General features: G+C 44.5%; 1 protein-coding gene across 1 annotated transcript; it reads left to right on the plus strand.

Annotated features, from left to right (window-relative positions):
* Window positions 1-9,451: 9,451 nt before the first annotated feature.
* Window positions 9,452-10,426, plus strand: LOC141258425 (taste receptor type 2 member 13-like). The gene has a single exon (XM_073673426.1). The coding sequence runs from the start codon at window positions 9,452-9,454 to the stop codon at window positions 10,424-10,426; it is 975 nt and encodes a 324-aa protein (XP_073529527.1).
* The last annotated feature ends 15,801 nt before the right edge of the window (window positions 10,427-26,227 follow it).

The raw sequence follows: 26,227 nt of genomic DNA on the forward strand, positions 1-26,227 counted from the left end.
CACGGTAAAAAAAAAAAAAAAAAAAACAAGCAAAAAACAATGCTTTATCACCATACCGCCAAACAAAAAGTGGAATAACACGCGATCAAAAAGACGCATATAAATAAAAATGATACCACTGAAAACGTCATCTCGTCCCGCAAAAAACAAGCCGCCATATAGCTCCATCAGCCAAAAAATAAAAAAGTTATAGCTCTCAGAATAAAGCGATACTAAAAAATATTTTTTTCTATAAAATAGCTTTTATTGTGTATAAGCGCCAAAACATAGAAAAATGATACAAATGTGGTACCGCTGTAAACGTACTGACCCGAAGAGTAAAGCTGTCTCATCAATTTTACCACACGCGGAACAGAATAAAAAAAAAAAACAATTCCTGAATTGTTGGTTTTTGTTTATTCTGCCTCCCAAAAATCGGAATAGAAAGCGATCAAAAAATGTCACGTGCCTGAAAATGGCACCAATAACAACGTCAAGTCATCCCGCAAAAAACGAGCCGTCACATGACTGTCTGCCAAAATCTGGAAAAATTATAGCTCTCAAAATATGGCGATGCAAAAACTAGATTTTACAAAAAATGCGTCTTTTAGTGTGTGACAGCTGTCAGTCATAAAAACCCCATATGATTCTGGCATTGCTGTAATCACACCGACCCGAAGAATAAAGTCGTCTAATCACTAATACCGCACAAGGAACGGCGTCAAAAATAAACTCTTGAGTTAGGATTGGGGCTAGGGTTCTGCTGGGGCTAGGGTTGTGCTGGGGCTAGGGTTGTGCTGGGGCTAGGGTTGTGCTAGGGTTAGGGCTGGGGTTGGGATTTTTTTCAAAAGTAAGAAAAAAAGATGACGATATGGCGACTAGTGTTGAGAGCAAGTGCTCGCTACTTGAGTTTGCATCGGGTGCTCTGGTATGCATTTAGTATCGTGGGTATTTGAGTGACATGCTCGAGTCTCTGCCCCATATGCTTCGCGGCCAAAAAACTTTACGGGGATTGCCTGCCATGCACGAGCGATCCCCACATGTTTTTTTTTGGGTGTCTAATAACCGTGAAACATGCGGAGCAGGGACTCGAGCATGTCACTCGAGCACACGCTGTACATGGTGCATACCTGAGTACCCGATGCAAACTCAAGTAGCGAGCACTTGCGCTCAAGAATAATGAAAACTTATTCAATATGATGACCAAACGTAAACAAATAATGTGCCGTACCTCTGGGTTCAAAATGTTCACTATACACCTTAATAAAATCTTTGAGGGGTATAGTTTCCAAAATGGGGACACTTGTGGTGGAGCTCCACTGTTTAGGCACATCACGGGCTCTCCAAACGCGACATGGTGTCCGCTAACAAATTGAATGGAAAATCGGCTCAAATTGTTAGCGGACGCCATGTTGCCTGTGTGTCCAAACATTGGAGCTCCCCCACAACTGACCCCATTTTGGAAACTAGACCCCCCAAGGCACCTATCTAGATGCATAGTGAGCACTTAGAACCCCCAGGTGCTTCACAAATTGATTCGTAAAAATGAAAAAGTGAAAAAAAAAACACTTTTTCATTTTTATGAATCAATTTGTGAAGCACCTGGGGTTCCAAGTGCTCACTATGAATCTAGATAGGTGCCTTGGGGGGTCTAGTTTCCAAAATGGGGTCACTTGTGGGGGAGCTCCAATGTTTGGGCACACAGGGACTCTCCAAATGCAACATGATATCCGCTAACAAATTGTCGGCTCAAATTGTTAGCGGATATCATGTTGCATTTGGAGAGTCCCTGTGTGCCCAAACATTGGAGCTCCTCCACAAGTGACCCCATTTTGGAAACTAGACCCCCCAAGGCACCTATCTAGATGCATAGTGAGCGCTTGGAACCCCTAGGTGCTTCACAAATTAATTCGTAAAAATGAAAAAGTGTTTTTTTTTTCACTTTTTCATTATTACGAATCAATTTGTGAAGCACCTGGGGGTTCCAAGTGCTCACTATGCATCTAGAAAGGTGCCTTGGGGGGTCTAGTTTCCAAAATGGGGTCACTTGTGGGGGAGCTCCAAAGTTTGGGCACAGAGGGGCTCTCCAAACGCAATGTGGCGTCCGCTAACAATTTGAGCCGATTTTCCATTCAATTTGTTAGCGGATACCATGTTGCATTTAGAGAGTCCCTGTGTGCCCAAACATTGGAGCTCTCCCACAAGTGACCCCATTTTGGAAACTAGACCCCCCAAGGCACCTATCTAGATGCATAGTGAGCAGTTGGAACCCCCAGGTGCTTCACAAATTGATTCATAAAAATGAAAAAGTGGTTTTTTTTTCACTTTTTCATTGTTACGAATCAATTTGTGAAGCACCTGGGGGTTCCAAGTGCTCACTATGCATCTAGATAGGTGCCTTGGGGGGTCTAGTTTCCAAAATGGGGTCACTTGTGGGGGAGCTCCAATGTTTGGGCACACAGCAGCTCTCCAAACGCAACATGGTGTCGCTAACAATTTGAGCCAATTTTGCGTTAAATTTGTTAGCGGACACCATGTTGCATTTAGAGAGCCGCTGTGTGCCCAAATATTGGAGCTCCCCCACAAGTGACCCCATTTTGGAAACTAGACCACCCAAGGCACCTATCTAGATGCATAGTGAGCACTTGGAACCCTCAGGTGCTTCACAAATTGATTCATACAAATGAAAAAGTGTTTTTTTTTTCACTTTTTCATTGTTACGAATCAATTTGTGAAGCACCTGGGGGTTCCAACTGCTCACTATGCATCTAGATAGGTGCCTTGGGGGGTCTAGTTTCCAAAATGGGGTCACTTGTGGGGGAGCTCCAATGTTTGGGCACACAGGGACTCTCTAAATGCAACATGGTGTCCTCTAACAAATTTAACGGAAAATCGGCTCAAATTGTTAGCGACACCATGTTGCGTTTGGAGAGCCGCTGTGTGCCCAAACATTGGAGCTCCCCCACAAGTGACCCCATTTTGGAAACTAGACCCCCCAAGGCACCTATCTAGATGCATTGTGAGCACTTGGAACCCTCAGGTGCTTCACAAATTGATTCATAAAAATGAAAAAGTGTTTTTTTTTTTCACTTTTTCATTGTTACGAATCAATTTGTGAAGCACCTGGGGGTTCCAAGTGCTCACTATGCATCTAGAAAGGTGCCTTGGGGGGTCTAGTTTCCAAAATAGGGTCACTTGTGGGGGAGCTCCAAAGTTTGGGCACACATGGGCTCTCCAAACACAACATGGCGTCCGCTAATTATTCAAGCAAATTTTACAATCAAAAAGTCAAATAGCGCTCCTTCCCTTCCGAGCCCTGCCGTGCGCCCAAACAGTATTTTTTCCCCAAATATTGGGTATCTGCGTGCCCAGGGGAAATTGCACAACAAATTTTGGGGTCCATTTTTTCTTGTTACCCCTGTGAAAATAAAAAAAATTGGGTCTAAATTAACATTTTTGTGAAAAAAGTTAAATGTTCATTTTTTACTTCCACATTCAAAAAATTCCTGTGAAGCACCTGAAGGGTTAATAAAGTTCTTGAATGTGGTTTTGAGCACCTTGAGGGGTGCAGTTTTTAGAATGGTGTCACTTTTGGGTATTTTCTGTCATAAAGACCTCTCAAAGTGACTTCAAATGTGATGTGGTCCCTAAAAAAATGGTTTTGTAAATTTTGTTGGAAAAATGAGAAATCGCTGGTCAACTTTTAACCCTTATAGCTCCCTAACAAAAAAAAATTTTGGTTCCAAAATTGTGCTGATGTAAAGTAGACATGTGGGAAATGTTATTTATTAACTCTTTTGTGTGACATATCGCTCTGATTTCAGGGCTTAAAAATTCAAATTTTGAAAATTGCTAAATTTTCAAAATTTTCGCCAAATTTCCGTTTTTTTCACAAATAAAGGCAAGTGATATCGAAGAAATTTTTCCACAATCATGAAGTACAATATGTCTCGAAAAAACAATCTCAGAATCAGGGGGATCCGTTGAAGCGTTCGAGAGTAATTACCTCATAAAGTGACAGTGGTCAGAATTGTAAAAATTGGCCCGGTCATTAACGTGCAAACCACCCGCGGGGCTTAAGGGGTTAAAGGAGGAAGCAGTCTCTTCAGCAGTATCTGTTGTTGAGGTGGAGTTCTCCGATCACTGTTTGATTTTGTTTTCCTTGAATGTTACAGAGACACCACGGATGGAAAGAGGCTTTTGGAGGCTCAATTGGTGTCTCTTGGAAGAAGCGGAGATAAGACAGTCCTTTGAGGATTTTCTTCAGAGCCAGGTACCCTTACTGGATATTTGTAGTAGTAAGTCAGAGTGGTGGGAGATGTTCAAGAAAATGGTAGTGAGATTCTTCCGTCAGCTCTCGAGCCTCAGGAGCCTGGACAGGTACCACCTGTTTCAGGGCCTGAGGAGGAAACTCGAGAATCTTGTCTCAAGTGGTGTCAACTGGAGGTAGCCGCGAGATCTCCAGAGTGAAATCTTTGCTAATGAGGTGTCAGTATGATAGACACGCATCTTTGGTTTTTGAGAGGAATTATGGGAAGTACCGCTCGCCTGACCCTTACAGAATCTGCAAGATGTCAGTGAATAGTAAAGTTGTTACAGGACTGGTTCACACTGTGGGGTCCCTGAAAGATCCAGATTAGGGATCCTAAAATGTCGTCAGATCCTTCTACTCACACTTCTTGGGAAGAGAGATCTGGATTAGGATGAGATGTCGGCTTTTCTGACTGAAGCCGTCCCCAAACCACGGGTAGACCCCTCTCTTGGCATTTTGACAGAGATGATGAGGGAAGAGGAAGTTAAGTTGGTGATTGAAGGGCTTGCCCTAAAGAAATCTCCCGGTGAAGATGGCTTAACATCTGAATTCTATAAGATTTTTAAGGATCCCTTGGTTCCCCTCTTGACTGAGGTATTCAATGAGTGTCTTTCCTCAGGCACTCTGCCAAAGTCAATGAGAAGGTCTGCCCTGATCATCTTGTCAAAGGGTAAGGACACATCTTGAACTGAGAATTGGCGTCCCATAGAGCTTTTCAATGCAGGCAAGAAGGTTTTGGCAAAGGTGCTGTTTAATCGGCTGGTGAAATTTGTGCCCCGACTCCTTTCGGGAGCCCAGCATTGCTCTGTTCCGGGCTGCAGTACAACTATTGCTGTACTCGGTGTCCGAGAGGTGGTGAAGCAGGGTAGGGCTGGCCACTGGAAGAGGTACATGCTGTCATTGGACCAGGCAAAAGCGTTCGATCGGGTTAATCATGAGGACATCTGTCCTTCTGAGGTATGGCCTGCCAGGGGGGTTTGTTGATTGGCTTAAGACCTTGTACGCTGGAGCAGAGAGTTTCTCGCTTGTGAACGGTTTGATTGGAAGCTTTTTTTAGGTTGGATTTGGTGTTCGCCAGGGTTGTCTCTTGAGTCCGCTGCTGTACGTGTTTGCGATTAACCCACTTCTTAGGAGGGTGGAGCATGGACCGTTGGCTGGGATCGGGATGGACCGGGCAACACCGCAAGCCACTCTGAGAGTGGTGGCGTATGCCGATGACATCACTGTTTTTGTTTCCTCTAATGGGGAGGTAGAATGGCTGATGTCAGAGTTAAATCGCTACTTGGAGGCATCCGGGTCTAAGATCAACCGGGATAGGTGTGAGAGTCGCAGGCTGAGAGGAGGAGATCTTGGTTTTGATCTCCCAGACACCCTTCCAGGACCCAAACTCTCTGCAAAAGGTTTTGGCATTGAATTTGGCTGGGAGGATTACCCCAAACAAAATTGGGACAGCAGGCTAGGATCGCCACTCAGAAGGTGAACCAATGGAAGGGTTGGTTTTTGACCTTAAGGGAAAGGGTAAACCTGATTAAAACTTACCAGCTCCCTTTGCTGATCTATCTGGGCAGTGTGTGCATCTTGCTGGAGCCTCTCTGGACTCGGGTCTAAAGTTTTTTCTTCCAACTGTTATGGAAGAATAGACTGAACCTGGTCAAGAGGGAGGTTACTTACCATACGAGGAGACTAGGAGGGTTGGGTATGGTCAACCCTGTGGTATTCCTTGTGAATGCCTTCATTAAGATCAATATTGCAAACCTCTGGAAAGAGAGGGCTCCTCCGTGGGTATTCTCCTGTAGGGGATGGTTTCAGCCTTTTTTCCAGGAATGGGAGACAGGAGGGCAAGTGAAGGATCTAGGAACACTGCATGGACATATCCCGGCTTACGCTACCGTGGTTCTGAAAGTAATTCGCCAGTGGGGTCTGAGAATATGGGAGGTCAGGACTCTGCCAAGGCAGCTCCTTGACAAAAGGGTTCTGTTGACCCATTTTCAGAGGCCTCTGGTGCTCATGGATTGCCCAAGTCAGGATCTTGGGGTAGGTTTGCATCTTTTGAATTGTATCAGGATCCCCTCGAAGTTTTGGGACTTGGATTGGCGCTGCTTCCATGGGAAACTGTGTGTGAGGGACAATCTGAAGTGTAGGAGCTCTGAGGACAGGAACTGTCCTCGGGAGCATTGCGGTACCATGCTGGAAAGCATGGACCACGTCCTTCTTCGTTGTCCCTTTACTACTGAGGTGTACAACAGGGTGGGCGCCTCCACTGGCTGGCCCCGGCTGGCCGGTCTCTCTTATGCGCAATGGGCCTATGGAGCATTCGGAGACCTGGGTGATCGGTAATGCTGCACCTTATTTCTAGTTTGCACAGTGGTTAGGTATCACACGTGGAACGCACGGTGCTTAGTATCAAAACAACGGAAAATCCTCCCAGTGGACGATGTGTTTAGGACCATACTAGGTGACCTGGTGAAGGTGCGCTCTCAGGAGTATGAGATACTGGGTACATGAAGGGCCGCTCTCCTCTGGAGGGGCTTTTCTTTTAGTGTGCCCTAGTCTGGTCATCTCCTCTCCTGGTAGTGGGCTGCTGATGACACCATAGATTTTTGTTTTGTTTTGATCAGTAGACATTGATGTAGAGCTGCAGGTGCCGAACTTGGGCTTTGTTAGTTGTGGTTATTGTATTGTTTGTTTCTGTATATATTGTATATAAGGATATGGATTTTGGTGTAGGTTTTAGGTTGGGTGGTGGGAAAAGGGGGGAGGTGGGTTCATCTGGTGGGGCTTTGGGACACTGGGTATTTGGGTGAAAAACTTGCACTGCCTGATCTTGCCAATGGACATTGGACATGGACTGAGGCATGAAACGCAGGACCAGCTCTCAGGTCAGTGCCGGGGTTGGGAATGGTGGGCTTGAGTGTGGGGTGTTTAGTTTAGTCTTGTATGTACAGTGGTGGCCAAAAGTATTGGCACCACTGCAATTCTGTCAGATAATACTCAGTTTCTTCCTTAAAATGAATGCAATCACAAATTGTTTGGCATTATTATCTTCATTTAATTTGTCTTCAATGAAGAAACACAAAAAGAATTGTCCTAAAGCCAAATTGGATATAATTACACACCAAACCTAAAAAAGGGGGTGGACAAGAGTATTGGCACAGTTTGAAAAATCATGTGATCCTTCTCTAATTCACGTAATTAACGGCACCTGTAACTTACCTGTAGCACCTAACAGGTGTTGGCAATAACTAAATCACACTTGCAGCCAGTTAACATGGATTAAAGTTGACTCAACCTTTGTCCTGTGTCTTTGTGTGTACCACATTGAGCATGGAGAAAAGAAAGAAGACCAAAGAACTGTCTGAGGACTTGAGAAACCAAATTGTGAGGAAGCATGAGCAAGCTCAAGGCTGCAAGTCAATCTCCAAAGACCTGAATATTCCTCTGTCTTCCATGCACAGTGTCATCAAGAAGTTTAAAGCCCATGGCACTGTGGCTAACCTCCCTAGATGTGGACGGAAAAGAAAAATTGATGAGAGATTTCAACGCAAGATTGTGGGAATGGTGGATAAAGAACCTTGACTAACATCCAAACAAGTTCAAGCTGCCCTTCAGTCCGAGGGTACAACAGTGTCAACCCGTACTATCCGTTGGCGTATGAATGAAAAGGGACTGTATGGTCGGATACTCAAGAAGACCCCACTTCTTACCCTGAGACATAAAAATGCCAGGCTGGAGTTTGCCAAAACTTACCTGAGAAAGCCTAAAACGTTTTGGAAGAATGTTCTCTGGTCAGATGAGACAAAAGTAGAGCTTTTTGGGAAAAAGCATCAACATAGAGTGTGCAGGGAAAAAAAGAGGCATTCAAAGAAAAGAACACGGTCCCTACAGTCAAACATGGCGGAAGTTCCCTGATGTTTTGGGGTTGCTTTGCTGCCTCTGGCACTGGACTGCTTGACCGTGTGCATGGCATTATGAAGTCTGAAGACTACCAACAAATTTTACAGCATAATGTAGGGCCCAGTGTGAGAAAGCTGGATCTCCCTCAGAGGTCATGGGTCTTCCAGCAGGACAGTGACCCAAAACACACATCCAAAAGCACTATAAAATGGTTTGAGAGAAAGCACTGGAGACTTCTAAGGTGGCCAGCAATGAGTCCAGACCTGAATCCCATAGGACACCTGTGGAGAGATCTCAAAATGGCAGTTTGGAGAAGGCACCCTTCAAATATCAGGGACCTGGAGCAGTTTGCCAAAGAAGAATGGTCTACAATTCCAGCAGAGCATTGTAAGAAACTCATTGCTTGTTACCGGAAGCGGTTGTTCGCAGTTATTTTGGCTAAAGGTTGTGCAACCAAGTATTAGGCTGAGGGTGCCAATACTTTTCTCTGGCCCATTTTTGGAGTTTTGTGTGAAATGATCAATGATTTGATTTTTGCTTCATTCTCTTTTGTGTTTTTTCCTTGCAAGCAAATTAAATGAAGATAATAATACCAAAGAATTTGTGATTGCAATCATTTTCAGGAAGAAACTGAGTATTATCTGACAGAATTGCAGGGGTGCAAATACTTTTGGCCACCACTGTATTTGTATAGTTAGTATTTATTTTATATTAATTTAAAAAAAAAGTTTGTATATATTTCTCAGCTATTGTTTATTTTGTTTATGTTTATTTTATTTATTGTTTGTGGTTATTATTTTCTTTGGTAACTGGACCAGATGTCATGGTGTAGGTAGTTATTATTGTGTATATATGTATAATATGTGTGTGAGGAGAGAGGGAGCGGCTGGACCAGATTCATTACATTGTTTATTTTCTGGTTGTTAATTTCGTTATTTTTCTGTTATTATTATTGTTATGTTTTTCATTTTTAGAATAAAAGATCTACAGGAGATAACTCAGGTATATAGTGAGTTAAATAGTGCCATATATTTGCAAACTGCCTCTCCAGGAGACTTCTCATTTTCTGTTTTAACAGATGCAAATTGAGGTTTTAATATTCTAGTATGTGATATTTGCATCTGTCCTGGTGTGACTTTCCGTCCATGGGATTTATTTGTCATTTTATTAGTAAATATGTATAATTTAAATAAGTGTGAATATTTTGTCACTAAACCTTCCATAAAAGCCTCATTACATTATCAGGATCCTCATTGTACTGGAGAGATGGCTGTTTCCACTGAGGGGGACACTCAAGTCGATATGCTGAGTCTTCTGACCACTGCAGTAATCGCTTTCATTCCCGGACTGCTGATCCATTCATTTATTATAGTCACCAATGTCACTGACTGGTGGAAAGGACGATCAGTGACGTCTGTTGATCACATTGTAACTTTTCTTGGGATCTCAAGGATGGGCATGCAGTGCACTGATATTTTTTATATGATTGACTTTGAATTATTAGTGAGAAGCTCCAATTCAGAATTAATTGTGAATATCATTAATGTAGTTTACTTTTTTTTTAATTACACCAATATTTGGTTAACAACCCTGCTCTCCATTGTCTTCTGTCTGAAGATCTCCAACCTCCGCACCAGACTGTTCCTGTATCTGAGGAGGGTGATTGTACACCGGACTGGTCATTTCATTGTAGCCTCAGGACTTCTCGCTGCTTTCAATAGTTTGATGCTCTTTTTTATGAGTATGATTGAGATGACCAGTGACGACGGATCACACAACACGACCATGGATGATGACCTCACAGTTTGCTTTACTATAAGCTCCATATTAAATTTCACTCTAGGATCTCTTTTACCACAATTTTTCTATTTGATCTCGTCCATACTCCTCTTTGTCTCATTGTATCATCACACAGTAAAGATGAAGATGAGCAGTAATTCATCCATCAACTTGGAGACATATTACTCAGCCATGAAATTAGTATTTTTCACTTTCATATATAACTCTATATACCTTATTGGTCATTTTGCTAGTTCTTTTATCTTCTATTTTTACTGTATAAGCCTTGACTGGCTTTATATTGTCTTGGATTTTCTGCCGGTTCTTCATTCCTCATTCTTGATCTACAGGACGGTCAGACTCCGGAGTCAGATGTCCAAAGTTCTTCAAAATGTCATTGATTTCATATTCCAAAGAAAAGATACAGAAACCAGAGAAAACATAGAAGTCATAGCTCATTAGGATAGGGAGAGTTGCAATTTATCATAGTTGTGGGTTCAAGACCTTCACAAATTGGATAATGAAAAAGCAATGAAGTTAGTAAAGCTCAATGACCCCCCATTGTTTTCCCGTCAGAGCTGTGAATGCGAATGTGACTGGCTCTACAGCTCAGTCCATCCAAGTTAATGGGGCCTAGTTGGGTTGTGCAGTATGAGCTTATGTCTGGATAAACATTTAATGGTACAGCTCATTCACTCTGCTGATTGATGGTGGCCCGGGAAGCTAGGTCCAAACAAACATCTAGAGGAAACACAGATATATCACTATGTAGATAATAAATCCCTCAATTTAATAATAGTTTTAATGAGAAAAAGGTCAGCTCACCACTTATAAATTGATTCAGGTGCATGGAACTCCGTTCTGATCCCACGTTGTCAAATAATAGAAAAGGAAAAATACATTCAGCTCCAGATTAAAAATTATCAAAATTTTATTTAAACAATCTAAAATAGCATGACAATAGGCTGGTTGATAATAGTGAAAATAAGAGAAAAAATGACTCATTTCAACCTCAATCCTGGTCTTAATCTGAGCTCAAATTAGTAATGCTCACTGAGAAGGGATAACCATAAAAATTAAAGAGGTTGTCCAGTACTCATTATTACCCCCCAATGTATTCCCCCTTGGCCCCTAAGGTTTTTTTTAATTACATTCTGTTGCAGTTATTGCCTGTGAGCGGCGCTATCACTGGCCGCTCACAGGCATCACATGACCCACGGATGCAGCCGGCTCTGACATCCGCTGATGTCACATCATGGTTTTGGATGTAGCTGGGGATCTCTCTTCTGCGTTCCACAGGCGGATGCTGGGTTGTGGGCGGAGTTACACCCAGCATCCACCGCTTGCTCTCCCTCTCCTCATTCATTGGGAAAGCGCATGGTGGATGCTGGGTGTGACACGGGAGTAACCCCGCTCACATCCCAGCATCCACTGCGGGGAGCGCGTCACTAATGTCAAGGCTCACTTGTCGTGACACCAGCGGCGGGTCACGTGATGCCTTTGAGAGGCCAGCTATAGCACCGCTCACAGGCAGTAATGGCAACGTAAGGTAATTACAAGAACCCTTAAATGCCCGGGGAGATAAATAGGGGGGATAATAAAAAGGAGTGACCAACTTCTGTAACTTTTAATCAATCATTTCAATAACCCCAATAGAATAATGCTACAAAGCTGCAGGAAAATATTAGACATCCCGGTGGTACACTGGGGTAGTAACTAAAGAATTTAAACACTAGTCTCTCTCTGGGTGAATTTAATGGACGCAAAAAATCCCCTCTAGATTTAATGGTCACAAGATTATTGATGAGATCACCAAGGACAACATCTGCAAGGAGTTTGTATGTTCTCCCGGGTGGGGTTCCTCCGGGTTATCCAGTTTCCTCCCACACTTGAAAGACATACTGATAAGGAATGTAGATTGTGAGCTCCAATTGGCACAGTGACCGTAATGTCTGTAAAGTGCTGTGGAACTAATGGCGCTGTGAAGAATATTCTAGAATAATAACCTGTGCCCTGGTTGTCAGGTCTCCAGGCATAGTGTAATCCGACTCTCTTGAATTCCTTTGCAGCCAGCAATGGGGGGTGAGAAATCCCCCTCCCCTGGCAGCTGTGAGCTGATCTGACAGGCAGGCTCCCTGCCGAGATCCTCTCTTTGTTCTCAACATGTACTATGTTTTGTAATATACTATACTTCAATACCGAGCTGTGGAAGAATTGTATGTCACAGCTCTTCACAAAATGGATGTTCTAGCTCGGGAAGATAGCGAATGCCAGACTGCATCCTAGCCAATTCTAAGGTGTAGGGAAGAGGAGATACACGTCCCAGCCTTTTGGAACATCCTACAACTGCTGTGTTTGGTACCCACATGTAGGTAGGTGCCTGGCCAAATCCGTTGACACCAGGACCTGTTCCCTGGGACCATCCAGTAAGGAGATATGGGCCACGTAAGTTCTGGGAGTCTCTTAGCCAGGAAGCAACAGGGGGTGGAGATTTGGGCTGAACAGTGGGAAGATAGTGGGAGTTCCCAGAGCGTTGGAAGGTCTGTGTAGCAAAACCTATTGTCTTTTCCCTGGGAAAGCTTGTGACATGCAGACATGAGGGACAAGTCCAGCAAAAAAGCAGGGCACACATTATTCCCCATGTGGTCGCCCAACCCCCGAGCCATGCTTTCTATCTAACCGGTAATTGATTTTAAGAACTGTTATGCTTGTTTAGTGAGCCCTTATGGCGATTAAATATATAACTTTATCTTAGGCTGGTCTTTTATCTCGAACTACGAACCTCATGTCTCTTGTTTGGTCCAACAAATACGCCACCGGCTGGTTTCTAGCCCGATATAGGTCTGTTATATCAAATAGAAACTGGTGACATCTCTTTCCAGGCTGACAAGGCTCTGCTTCACTGGAGTAGTGAAAGAGCCTCTTAGCCTGTCAGGAGTGTGGGGCCACATCAGCGTCTGAATGGACCACCTTGTCCCACCCCCTGGTGCCTCTCTGTACCCGCGTGGACAGGAGATGATGGTGTAGAACTGTGCTGATCTGACCTTACGCATCCTTAAGGGGGTGTGGAACGTCACGTTAGTGCAAAAGGTAGATCCGTATCATGTGCTCCGTCTGGCATAGTGTAGATCCACTGGAAGAAGCAGCGACAGAGGGATTCTGCGGGAGCCCCCTGGTGCCATTTCTTCACAGACGCTATATAAGTGAGTAAAATAAATAAATAAAATGAGCGAGCATGCTCTTTACTATGTTTAAATCACTGCTGTGTGCATGATTTGCGACTGTTTAACAGTTTTAATACATGGGAGGAATGCGAAAGAAACAGGCGTTCCTCACATGTATTAAAATCAAGGAGTATTCTTCTAATCCCTCCATCCAAATAGCGGGCAAATATAGATAAGATGGAACTGCTATAAAGTTATAAAGTTAAGTTTATTCAGACGGTCAAACTAACCAGTTTTAATGCCTGTTTCTTTGGCATTCCTCACATGTATTAAAGCTGTCAAACAGTCGCACATGGGAGTGATTTAAACATAACACCGAGCACGCTGAAGATACTCAGTGTTCGCCAGAGCATGCTCGTAAATCTAGCATGCTTGCTCATCAACAGTCCATAGTCATATGGCCCCAGAGGTACCTAGTACCACCAGGCTCAAAAAGTGTTCACTTAAAGGATATTTAGGCGTGGTTTCTGTAAAACCTGTGATTTTGCTGGCCATGGACAAGCTTTTCAAAATGCATCTACTGGCTAGAAATATAAAAGTTGGGATTTCATCAATTGCAATTCACAATATGTAGTCTACATGAACACATGTCCCTACATATTGAATTATGTTGGCAAGACAGGTCAGGAGATGAATTCTTGAACATGTGGGGAATATTAATAGGAAGGAGAAGAAACCAGTTGCCAAATATATATTGCTTCACCATGACGGGATGCTAGGTGTCTTAGTTTTCAGGGATTGGAACTGAGGCCTTCAGTCAGGAACAATGACTTTTGACAATAGAGTTTTAAGCAAGGACACCTAGTGTATTTTAGCTTGAACAGTGTTAGGCCACAGGGCCTTAATGATATGATATCTGTTGTACATTTTACATGAAAAAAAAAAATTCAGAGTTCCCAAAGTCACCCCTGCCTCCTTCCTTCCAAAACCCCCAAACCTCTTCCGTCCCCCATGACTTCCCTCTTACTTTGTCTTTCCTCCATTCTTTTAGTCCAATGTATTTTTGGAGACTTCAATTGTCACTTTTCATTTTTACGCGTATGGAGTCTAAGGAGGCACGCTGCTGTAGCGTCGCCGTCTCTGCAGAGATGCTGTTCCCCTCACCGCCGCGGTCCCAGTCCGGGGTACTCCAGCTCCCCTGCTCCTGCTGCTGTTGCGCGCACCGCGTGCAGATACCTGGGCACTGTGCTTAGTGCGCGCACTCCCTCCCTCTTAAAGGGGCCGCACGCCATCCTAAAGAGTCCCCGGCCAATGCCGGAGGACCACTGCTATATTAAACACCTCCTCCAAAATGGAGGTGCCTGTGCAAGGTTGTTGTTCGTATGCTAACACTCTCCTCAGCCCTCAGGTTCCAGTGCCCACCAGTCTGTCTGTCAGCCGTGCCCGCCAGCCTGTCTATCAGCCATGCCCACCTGCCTGTCTTCCTGCCATGCCCACCGGCTTGCCTACCTGGATCATCTCTCTGGTTACCTGCTGTATCCACCTGCTTGTCTACCCGGATCACCTGTCTGGCTCCAGCCGAACCCGCCTGCTTGCTTACCCAGATCACCCGTCAAGCTACCTGCTGCTGTACCTGTCAGCCTCAGCCACCTGACCCGTGGGAATTGCCTGCTCTCACACAAGGTCAGTCCCAGAGTGGCACCTGGCTCCCCTGCCCAGTTCAACCTTGTTTCAAGGAGTCAACTAAGCCACTGTTTGGCCAGGGTCGGTTCGAATAGGCACTTAGTAATGCCCCACTGGTCCCTCCTAGTATCCCAGCACAGAGGTTCCACCACCCGGACCCATAACAGTTTGCACAGACCATGGAATCCGGTGGCTCCCAGGCTCCTTCGCTCTCAGACCTGTACCAAGAGGTCTCTCGCCAGAGAGCCCAACGGGATACTATCCTGTCATACCTGCGGACAGTCAACTCCCACCTGGACGTGCTGTACACCCCGACTATGTCTGCCTATAATCGAGCGGCACCTCAACCCAGTGGCGCTGTGGCATCCGGCTTTGGACCCCGGCTATCTGCTCCTCCACATTTTGGTGGTGACCCGGTCCTTTGTCGGGGCTTCATAAATCAGTGCACACTGCACTTTGAACTCCTGGCACACCAGTTCACCTCCGACCGGGCCAAGGTGGCGTTCATCATGTCTCACCTCACCAGAGAGGCGTTGGCGTGGCTTAACCCTCTGTGGGAGAGAGGGGATCCTCTGGTGTCCGATCTTCAGGCTTTCCTCGTGGCCTTCTGGAAGGTGTTCGATGAGCCTGGATGAAAATCTTCTACTGCCGCCTCACTTCTCCGACTCCGCCAAGGAAGTCTCACTGTGGGCAAGTATGCCGTACGTTTCTGAACCCTCGCATCTGAACTTGCCTGGAACAATGAGACCCTGGTGTCCACCTTTTGGGAGGGTCTTTCCGGACGGATCAAGGATGAGCTAGCCGGTCGTGACATACCTCCCTCTCTGGACGACCTGGTGTCATTACCAACCCGGATTGACATCCGTTTCCTGGAACGCGCTAAAGAGATGACCCGTGAGAAGAAACCTCCGAGCCTCACTCCCGTCTTCCAAAGTCCAGTCTCACAACCTGCACTTCCTCGGGTGTCTTCTCCAGAGTCGATGCAAATTGATCAAGTCAAGATGGTCAAGTCTCACCAGGAGACCCATCGTGCTGAGGGGAGTTGCTTCTATTATGGCAATAGTGAACATCAGATCCACTCTTGCCCGTCGAGACCGGGAAACTCCAGTGTCTAGGACCACTCAGAGAGGTCATCCTAGGCAATAGTTCTTCCTCTCCGCCCTTGACTCTGGCCGTTTCTGTTACCAGTGGTGAGATCCACTTCTTCAAGACTGCCCATCTGGATTCCAGAGCCGCTGGGAATATCATCCAACAGGCCATTGTGGAGAGTTTTCAGATTCCTACCATACGTCTGGTGGAATCTTTAGCAGTTTCCTCTGTGGATGGAAAGTTTCTCCCTGAAGCCATCTTGTTGGTCACTGAGCTGGTAACTCTTCAGGTGGGGATGCTGCACTCGGAGTAGATCTCCTTTTACATACTGTCCGGTCTCTCTCATCCGATCTTGCTTGGCCTGCCTTGGTTACATAGACATGAGCCCGTCCTGAATTGGAGCTCAGGAGAGGTGCTCTGTTGGGGTCAGGAATAATGTTGAGCCACCCCAGTAGTGTTCGGGTTAAGTTCGGTTCGTCGAACACTGGGATGTTCCAGGAACTGATCGTCGAACACCTTAGAACACCGTTAAAACCAATGGCAGGCAAACAAAAACACAAAGAAACACATAGAAAACACCTTCAAAGGTGTCCTAAAGCTGACAAACTGCTCAGAAGACGCTCTCTTTAAAAAAGCCAATCGGCAATTCAGCAGCGGCATACACCGGTACCCGACAATTAAGACAAGTAGGAATAGAGCATCACACATAGATTAGATAGATAGAAACATGTCAGTCACATATATAAGAAGTACAGTGACAGTGTTGCCTACTGTACTTATCATTTAGTGTAAAGGATTTATTAAAAAAAATATTAGTGTTTTCATGCACCGTCTCTTTAAAAAAGCTGGCCGGCAATTCAGCAGTGGTACCTGACAATTTAGAACAGAAAGAATAGAGCTTCACACATAGATTAGATAGATAGAAACATGTCAGTCACAGATATAATAAGTACAGTGAAAGTGTTGCTTACTGTACTTGTCATTTAGTGTAAAGGACTTATTTAAAAAAATAATAGTGTTTTCATGCACCATCTCTTTAAAGAAGCCGGCCGGCAATTCAGCAGCGGTACCCGACAATTTAGAACAGAAAGAATAGAGCTTCACACATAGATTAGATAGATAGAAACATGTCAGTCATATATATAATAAGTACAGTGACAGTGTTGCTTACTGTACTTGTCATTTAGTGTAAAGGATTTATTTAAAAAAATAATATTGTTTTCATGCACATCTCTTTAAAAAAGCCGGCCGGCAATTCAGCATCAGTACCCGACAATTTAGAACAGAAAGATAGAGCATCACACATAGATTAGATAGATAGAAACATGTCAGTCACATATATAAGAAGTACAGTGACAGTGTCGGTTACTGTACTTGTCATTTAGTGTTAAAATAAAGGATTTATTTTAAAAAAAATTGACGTGGGGTTCCCCGTAATTCTAGTCTCTAGCGGAGGTTAAGCAGACGGCTGGGGCAGATGTTTAAAGCCTGGGAAGGGGGTAATACCCATGGAGCTTCCCAGGTAACTAATATCAGCCCCCAGCTGAATACCTAGCATTTACTAGCTATTAAAATGGGGGACCACCCCAAAAAAATGACATGGGGTCCCCCCAATTTTAATAGCTAGCAAAGGCTAGGCAGACAGCTGGGGGCTGATATTAATAGCTCAGGAAGGGTGCCATGAATATTGGCCCCCTCCCAGACTAGAAACACCAGCCGTCAGCTGCCCCAGAAATGGCGCATCCATAGGATGCGCCAATTCTGGCACTTAGCCTCGCTCTTCCCACTGCCCTGTAGCGGTTGCAGCGGGGTAATAAGGTTGGGGTTGATGTCACCTTATAATGCCAGCTGACATCAAGCCCAGGTTAGTAATGGAGAGGCGTCTATAAGACACCCCCATTACTAACCCCATAGTCAAAGTTAAAAATGCGCATGCGGTAAGCGTGAGAGAATTCTCACGCTGAAGCGCTCAGTGCAGGAGAATTTTCCCACGCTGTCAGTGACGTGCATGAGGTGAGCCGAGTTCATTGGACATGAACTCGGCTCATCTGGATGCCGTCACAGCGAGACACTGAGGAGCGCAAGCAAGCCTGCACTTCTCAATGTCTACGGGATGACAGGCTCGATGGCAGTTTTCTGCTGCGGTCCAGCCTGTCATCTTGATGCAGCAGAGCTGGAGCTGTCGTGGGAACCATGGAAAGGTAAGGATGATGTTGCTTTATTATTTTACTTTTATTGCAGGAGATCGTTGGCTTCAGCTGGAATGGGCATGATGGTAAGTATGGTTTAATTTAGAACAATAAAGAATTGTGTGTTTATTTCAATTAAAGGACTTTATTCTGGGTGTTGTGTTTTTTTTAAAATACTTTACTACAAATTCATGGCGGTCATGTCTAATATTGGCGTGACCCCATGAATTTTGGGCTTAGGGCCAGCTGATAATACCAAGCTGGCCAAAACCCCGTTATTACCCAGTGAGCCACCGCACCAGGGCCCTGGATGAGTTGGGTACAGCGCCAGAAGATGGCACTTCTATGAACGCGCCATTTTCCGGGGTGGCTGCGGACTGCATTGCAGCGTGGGGGCCCAGAAAGCTTGGGCCTCCCTGCGCTGAAGATTCCAGCCCCCAGCTGCCTAGTTGTACCTGGCTGGACACAAAAATAGGGCGAAGCCTCACGTATTTTTTTTTTAATTATTTCATGAAATTCAAGAAATAATTAAGAAAAAAAGGCCTTCCCTATATTGTTGTGTCCGGCCAGGTACAAATAGGCAGCTGGTGGTTGGGGGCTTCCCGTTTCTGCATGCTGTGCCTGGCTGGACACAAATATAGTGCGAAGTCCCGCGTTCATTTTTTTAAATTATTTCATAAAATTCATCAAATAATTAAAAAAAAATTGGCATGGGGCTTCGCACTATATTTGTGTCCAGCCAGGTACAGCAGTTAGGAATGGGCTGCCCCCAACCCAGCTGTCTGCCTAGCCTTTGATAGCTATTAAAATAGGGGGGACCTCACGTCATTTTTTTTTGGGGTCCCCCATTTTAATAGCTAGTAAAGGCTAGGTATTCAGCTGGGGGCTGATATTAGTAGCCTGGGAAGCTCCATGGGTATTACCCCCTTCCCAGGCTTCAAACATCTGCCCCAGCCGTCTGCTTAACCTCCGCTGGAGCCTAAAATTATGGGGAACCCCACGCCAATATTTTTTTAAATAAATCCTTTATTTTAACACTAAATTACAAGTACAGTAATCAACACTGTCACTGTACTTCATATATATGTGACTGACATGTTTCTATCTATCTAATCTATGTGTGATTCTCTATTCCTTCTATTCTAAATTGTCGGGTACCGCTGCTGAATTGCCGGCCGGCTTTTTTAAAGAGACAGTGCATGAAAACACTATTATTTTTTTTAATAAATCCTTTACACTAAATGACAAGTACAGTAAGCAACACTGTCACTGTACTTCATATATATGAGACTGACATTTTTCTATCTATCTAATCTATGTGTGATTCTCTATTCTTTCTGTTCTAAATTGTCGGGTACCAGTGAATGCCGCTGCTGAATTGCCGGCTTTTCATGTTTGACTGTGAGCACTGTTCCCATCGATTTGGGCAATCACTGTAATGCCACAACCACCATGGCTGTGGCATTGCAGTATGTGGCAGACAATCCCTACATGATTGGTGCTCTAAATAGCGCTAGACATGCAGGACACGCTTTTGGTGCACGAACAGTTATCGAACATAACCTCGAACAGCCGAATTTTTTGCAAATCGTTCGGGTTCGTCGAACAACTCGAACACCGCCAAAAACAGCTCGAATTTGAGATTGGTGAACAGTTCTAGTCGAACACCACTCATCTCTTGTCAGGAATGCCATAAGACCTGCCTGGTTCCAGTTCGCCCTGCCTGACCCTCGTCTACTCCGGCTAACCTACCTGGCCTGCCTCACTGGTCCTATGCGGACGTTTTTGATAAAAAGGAGGCAGAGACACTACTACATCATAGGCCGTATGATTGCCCCATCGACCTAATACCTGGAGCTTCACCTCCTCGTGGGCGAATCTATCCCTTGTCGCTGGTCGAGACGCGTGCTATGTCTGAATATGTTGAAAAAAATCTTGCTAGGGGATTTATCCAGAAATCCACCTCTCCGGCTGGAGTAGGAATCTTCTTCGTAAAGAAGAAGGACGGCTCTCTCCATCCTTGTATCGACTATAGGGGCCTAAACCAGATTACCATCAAGAACAAGTACCCCCTGCCTCTCATCTCAGAGCTGTTTGACTGCCTAAAGGGCGCAAAGGTCTTCACTAAGCTCGACCTGCGTGGGGCATACAATCTGGTCCAGATCCGCGGACGAAAAGAGTGGAAGACGGCATTCAACACCCGGGATGGTCACTACGAGTACTGCATGATGCCCTTCGGTCTCTGTAATGCTCCAGCCGCCTTCCAGGAGTTGGTAAACAATATCTTTTGAGATCTCCTGTATTCCTGTGTGGTGGTACACCTAGACGATATCTTGGTGTTCTCTCCTCATCTGCCCACTCACCGGAGAGATGTTCGTCAGGTACTGCTGAGGCTCCGGAAGAATCGCCTGTATGCCAAGTATGAGAAATGCCTCTTTGAACAGATCTCCTTGCCTTTTCTGGGGTATATCATCTCGGAGACCGGACTGCGGATGGATCCCGAGAAGGTGTCTGCCATCTTAAAGTGGCCCCGACCTGTGGGATTGAAGGCTATTCAGCGGTTTCTGGGATTCGCCAAATATTACCGCCTCTTCGTTTCTCATTTCTCCTCCTGGACAGCTCCCATCTCTGCTCTTACCCGAAAGGGAGCAAACCCCAGGGAGTGGTCTCCCGAGGCAGAGAATGCCTTTGTCTCTCTTAAACAAGCCTTCTCCTCCACTCCAGTGCTACACCGTCCTGATGGCAATAAACAGTTCTTCCTGGAGGTTGATGCCTCTTCCTCCGGAGCCGGAGCAGTGCTCACCCAGAAATCCTCATCCGGGCAAATGGTGACCTGCGGCTTCTTCTCCAAACTCTTCTCCCTGGCTGAGCATAATTATTCCATAGGAGATTGAGAACTGCTGGCCATCAAACTAGTGCTGGAGGAGTGGCACCACTGGCTTGAGGGGTCTCTGCACCGGATGATCATCTACACTGACCATAAAAACCTTGTGTATTTGCAGACCGCCCAGAGTCTAAACCCGGGTCAGGCCAGAAGGTCTTTGTTCTTTGCTCGATTCTGCTTTAATCTTCATTACCGCCCAGCAGACAAGAACATTAAGGACGACGTTTATCACGCTCTTTTCTGTCTTCCGAGCTGGAAGAGGAGCCTCTTCACATCATTGACCCCTCTAGAATAATGACTGTTGCTCCGACCTGTTTAGCAGCTCAGGATCGGAAGAGGGTCTTACTCTGGGGCCATTAGTCCAAACTGGCTGGCCATGCCGGCCAGAGGAAGACACCTCTGCTCATTTCCCAGCACTATTGGTGGCCCACCCTGCGCAAGGATGTTGCAGATTTTGTCGCGGTTTGTTCTTCTTGTGCCCGTAACAAGATACCTATGCACCTTCCAGCCGGTCGTCTCCTTCCTCTTCCTGTGCCTTCTGCTCCATGGCAACATATTGCAATGGATTTTATCACAGATGTCCCATGATCAGTCGGTTGTACTGTAATTTGGGTGGTCACCGACCACTTCTCCAAGAGGGCTCACTTCATTCCTCTGCCTGGTCTTCCATCTGCACCTGTGCTGGCTAAGGACATTATCCATCACATCTTCCGTCTCCATGGCTTACCCCTCCACATTGTCTCGGACCGAGGAGTTCAGTTCACTTCTCGCTTTGGGAGAGCCACGTGCAAGCTGTTGGATGTCTCTTTGGATTTCTCTTCTGCCTATCATCCTCAGTCCAATGGTCAAGTGGAATGTATCAATCAGATCCTTACCAGCTTTCTTCGGCACTTTGTCAATGCTCACCATAGCGATTGGGTGGAGCTCCTGCCCTGGGCCGAGTTCTCCAATAACAACTATGTGAGTGAGTCCTCTGCTAAGTCTCAATTTTTTGTGGTCTACGGTCAACACCCCCGGATTCCGTTTCCCATCTCCGCTTCAATAGACAATCCTGCCATGGAGTCTCTTGTCAGTGAATTTTACGTGATTTGGGAGGACGCTAGATCTGAGCTTCTTCAGTCCTCAAAGCGGATGAAGAAGCATGCTGATAAGAGACATCTGGATCAGCCTCAATTCCATCTGGGAGAGAAAGTCTGGCTCTCCTCCAATCCTATATTAAGCACCTCCTCCAAAATGGAGGTACCTGTGCAAGGTTGTTGTTTGTGTGCTAACACTCTCCTCAGCCCTCAGGTTCCCGCTAGCCTGTCTATCAGCCGTGCTCACCTGCCTATCAGCCGTGCCCGTCAGACTGTCTGTCAGCCGTGCCCGCCAGCCTGTCTGTCAGCCATGCCCGCCAGCCTGTCTGTCAGCCATGCCCGCCAGCCTGTCTATCTTCCATGCCCGCCAGCCTGTCTTCCTGCAGTGCCCACCGGCTTTCCTACCCGGATAACCTGTCAGGTTACCTGCAGTATAAGCCTGCTTGTCTTCCCGGTTCAACTGTCTGCCTACCAGCCGTACCCGCCTGCTTGCCTACCTGGATCACCCTTCAAGCTACATGCCGCTGTACCTGTCAGCCTCAGCCACCTAACCCGTAGCCTGCTCTCACACAATTTCGGTCCCAGAGTGGCACCTTGCTCCCTTGCTCGGTCCCTCCTTGGTTCACGGAGTCGACTAAGCTGCTGTGTTGCCAGGGTGAGTCCGAGTAGGCGCTTAATTATGCCCCTCTGGTCCCTCCTTGTATCCCAGCACAGAGGTTCCTCCACCCGGACATGTAATATCTGTCTGTCATTAAATAGACGTAAAGAAGTGACTCTCTTTATATTATCAATAGTGATCCCTTGATTATCATCTGAGGGAATCTATGCCCTCTTGCATTCTCATATACTTGTCATACATACAGTAGAGACCAAAATTTGGACACACCTTCTCATTTAAAGATATTTCTGTATTTTCTTGACTATGAAAATTGTACATTCACACTGAAGGCGTCAAAACTATGAATTAACACATGTGGAATTATATACTTAACAAAAAGTGTGAAACAACTGAAAATATGTCTTATATTCTAGGTTCTTCAAAGTAGTCACCTTTTGCTTTGATGACTGCTTTCCACACTCTTGGCATTCTCTTGATGAGCTTCAAGAGGTAGTCACCGGAAATGGTCCTCCAACAATCTTGAAGGAGTTCCCAGAGATGCTTAGCACTTGTTGGCCCTTTTGCCTTCACTCTGCGGTCCAGCTCACCCCAAACCATCTCGATTGGGTTCAGGTCTGGTGACTGTGGAGGCCATGGTGTATCACCCCATCACTCTCCTTCTTGGTCAAGCCTGGAGGTGTGTTTGGGGTCATTGTCCTGTTGAAAATAAATGATGGTCCAACTAAACACAAACCGGATGGAATAGCATGCCGCTGCAAGATGCTGCAGTAGCCATGCTGGTTCAGTATGCCTTCAATTTTTAATAAATCCCCAACAGTGTCACTAGCAAAGCACCCCCACACCATCACACCTCCTTTTCCATGCTTCATGGTGGGAACCCGGATTGTAGAGTCAATCCGTTCATCTTTTCTGCGTCGCACAAAGACACGGTGGTTGGAACCCAAGATCTCAAATTTGGACTCATCAGACCAAAGCACAGATTTCCACAAGTCTTATGTCCATTCCTTGTGTTCTTTAGCCCAAATAAGTCTCTTCTGCTTGTTGCCTGTCCTTAGCAGTGGTTTCCTAGCAGCTATTTTACCATGAAGGCCTGCTGCACAAAGTCTCCTCTTAACAGTTGTTGAAGAGATGTGTCTGCTGCTAGAACTATGTGTGGCATTGACCTGGTCTCTAATCTGAGCTGCTGTTAACCTGCGATTTCTGAGGCTGGTGACTCGGATAAACTTATCCTCAGAAGCAGACGTGACTCTTGGTTTTCCTTTCCTGGGGCTGTCCTCATGTGAGCCAGTTTCTTTGTAGAGCTTGATAGTTTTTGCAACTGCACTTGGGGACACTTTCAAAGTTTTCCTAATTATTCGGACTGACTGACCTTCATTTCTTAAAGTAATGATGGCCACTCGTTTTTCTTTACTTAGCTGCTTTTTTCTTGCCATAATACAAATTCTAACAGTCTATTCAGTAGGACTATCAGCTGTGTATCCACCAGACTTCTGCACAACACAACTGATGGTCCCAACCCCATTTATAAGGCAAGAAATCCCACTAATTAAACCTGACAGGGCACACCTGTGAAGTGAAAACCATTTCCGGTGACTACCTCTTGAAGCTCATCAAGAGAATGCCAAGAGTGTGCAAAGCAGTCATCAAAGCAAAAGGTGGCTACTTTGAAGAACCTAGAATATAAGACATATTTTCAGTTGTTCCACACTTTTTTGTTAAGTACAGGTATATAATTCCACATGTGTTAATTCATAGTTTTGATGCCTTCAGTGTGAATGTACAATTTTCATAGTCATGAAAATACAGAAAAATCTTTAAATGAGAAGGTGTGTCCAAACTTTTGGTCTGTACTGTATATGAAATTTATACATTTTATTAGGCATTGTTAGAACTTTAAGTTTATTAGTTTAATTTACAGCTTAATTGTTATTGGGCTGTTTGTGGATTGGTTCAGGTTTTGCTGTATTATAGGTTTTCAGAAACATTTCAAGGTAATTTTTTCGTTTATCGATTCATAAAATTATGCAGCAACAAAAATTTGATTCATATGAAGAAAAAACTAATAATAATGTCTGCCAGCAAATTTTACTGGATAAAAAAAAATCATTAAGAATTAATATTTTCAAGACCATTTTATCGCGTCAGCTTTATTTTCCCCTCTAACTAGAACTAGCCAAGAATAATATGGACAATCAATGTGAATCCAAAAATCGCACTCCTTACATATGCACCCAATACTCATGCTGTCATTATTTTTACCATTTTCTGGTGTGAAACAATTGGGTAATGGAAGAATATAACACCACATTCCACATAAACCAGCAGATAGTAAACATAAAACTCGCTGCCAAATTAAAAAAATGCCTTTTTTTTGCGACTTTAAGGGCACAAACATTTTTTACTTCCTGTCTTACCATTGCATTCGGATAACATACCTTTTGGATTTTTCTGTCAAAATATCCTTTTTTGTGATATAAGTTGTATTCTTCAATTGGGCTTGTTCGTAGTAAATAATATATCTTGTAAAAATGGTAGCGGTTAGAAAAAATATGCCTTTAAATTAATATGGAATCCACCCTTTATTGTATATTTACTCCTGCCTGTTTTGCTGGTTACTTTGTTTTGTTCTGTACATTGTGTTTTTATACCTAATACAGTCATAGTTTTGCAATGTAGTCTGCCAGATTTCTGCCTTTCTTGGGTGCAATGCTCCACGTTTAAAACTGTTTTTATCTCGTATTTTAATAAAGGTCTGTAAAAGGTATCATTTGTTGATACAAGCCTTCTTTTTATATACTTTGTTTTCCTTTTACTACTTTTGTATTCTAAAAACACTTTCTTAAAAAATTGTGGCCACATTCAGTGATCCATTATTATTAACACTATTATCAGTAAAAGTAATATTACAAATAATAATCTTTATGACCCAAGAGAGCCTCATTGGCTTCATTTTTGAGTACAATGACCTTTTTAAAGAATATATAAAGTGTCAGGGAAAACACATATATTACTATTGCCAGCAGTTTGTCAGGGAGCAGCATTCCATTGCCTCCAATTGGCAAGACAATTACACAGCTGACGAGTGATGGACGATGCCACGGCTGTTTTCATTACTAGGCAAGTTTTTGGGGAAATCACAGTGAGCGTATAGTATATACACATCCAATTCCAATGCATGAAATATAAATATCCTGGTATGGCCACTTCCAAACTCCACAATAACAAAGGAACTTTCTGCCATAACCAATTTTTTTATGCAGGCCGATTGGTACTGGTAGCATATTGCTTCAGGGGTGCGGTTACTGAACAAGAGGAACTAAACTATTAAATTTTATATATTTAATCTGAAAAATATGTAATGTTAATAAAAAATATACAAAGATGATACAAATTGCAAACAAAACAGTACAGTGCATTGTGAAAGTATTTGGCCCCTTGAACTTTTCTACCTTTTGCCACATTTCTGGCTTCAAACATAAAGATATAAAATTCTAATTTTTTGGGAAGAATCAACAACAAGTGGGACACAATCGTGAATTAGAACAAAATTTATTGGATA

Source organism: Phyllobates terribilis, unplaced genomic scaffold, assembly GCF_046119375.1.
Source record: "Phyllobates terribilis strain yellow unplaced genomic scaffold, ASM4611937v1 Scaffold_3__8_contigs__length_932513732, whole genome shotgun sequence".
Classification (NCBI taxonomy): domain Eukaryota; kingdom Metazoa; phylum Chordata; class Amphibia; order Anura; family Dendrobatidae; genus Phyllobates; species Phyllobates terribilis.

Bases quoted from the DNA above. Each gene is read 5' to 3' on its own strand.
- LOC141258425 (XM_073673426.1), top strand. From the start codon at position 9,452: ATGGCTGTTTCCACTGAGGGGGACACTCAAGTCGATATGCTGAGTCTT.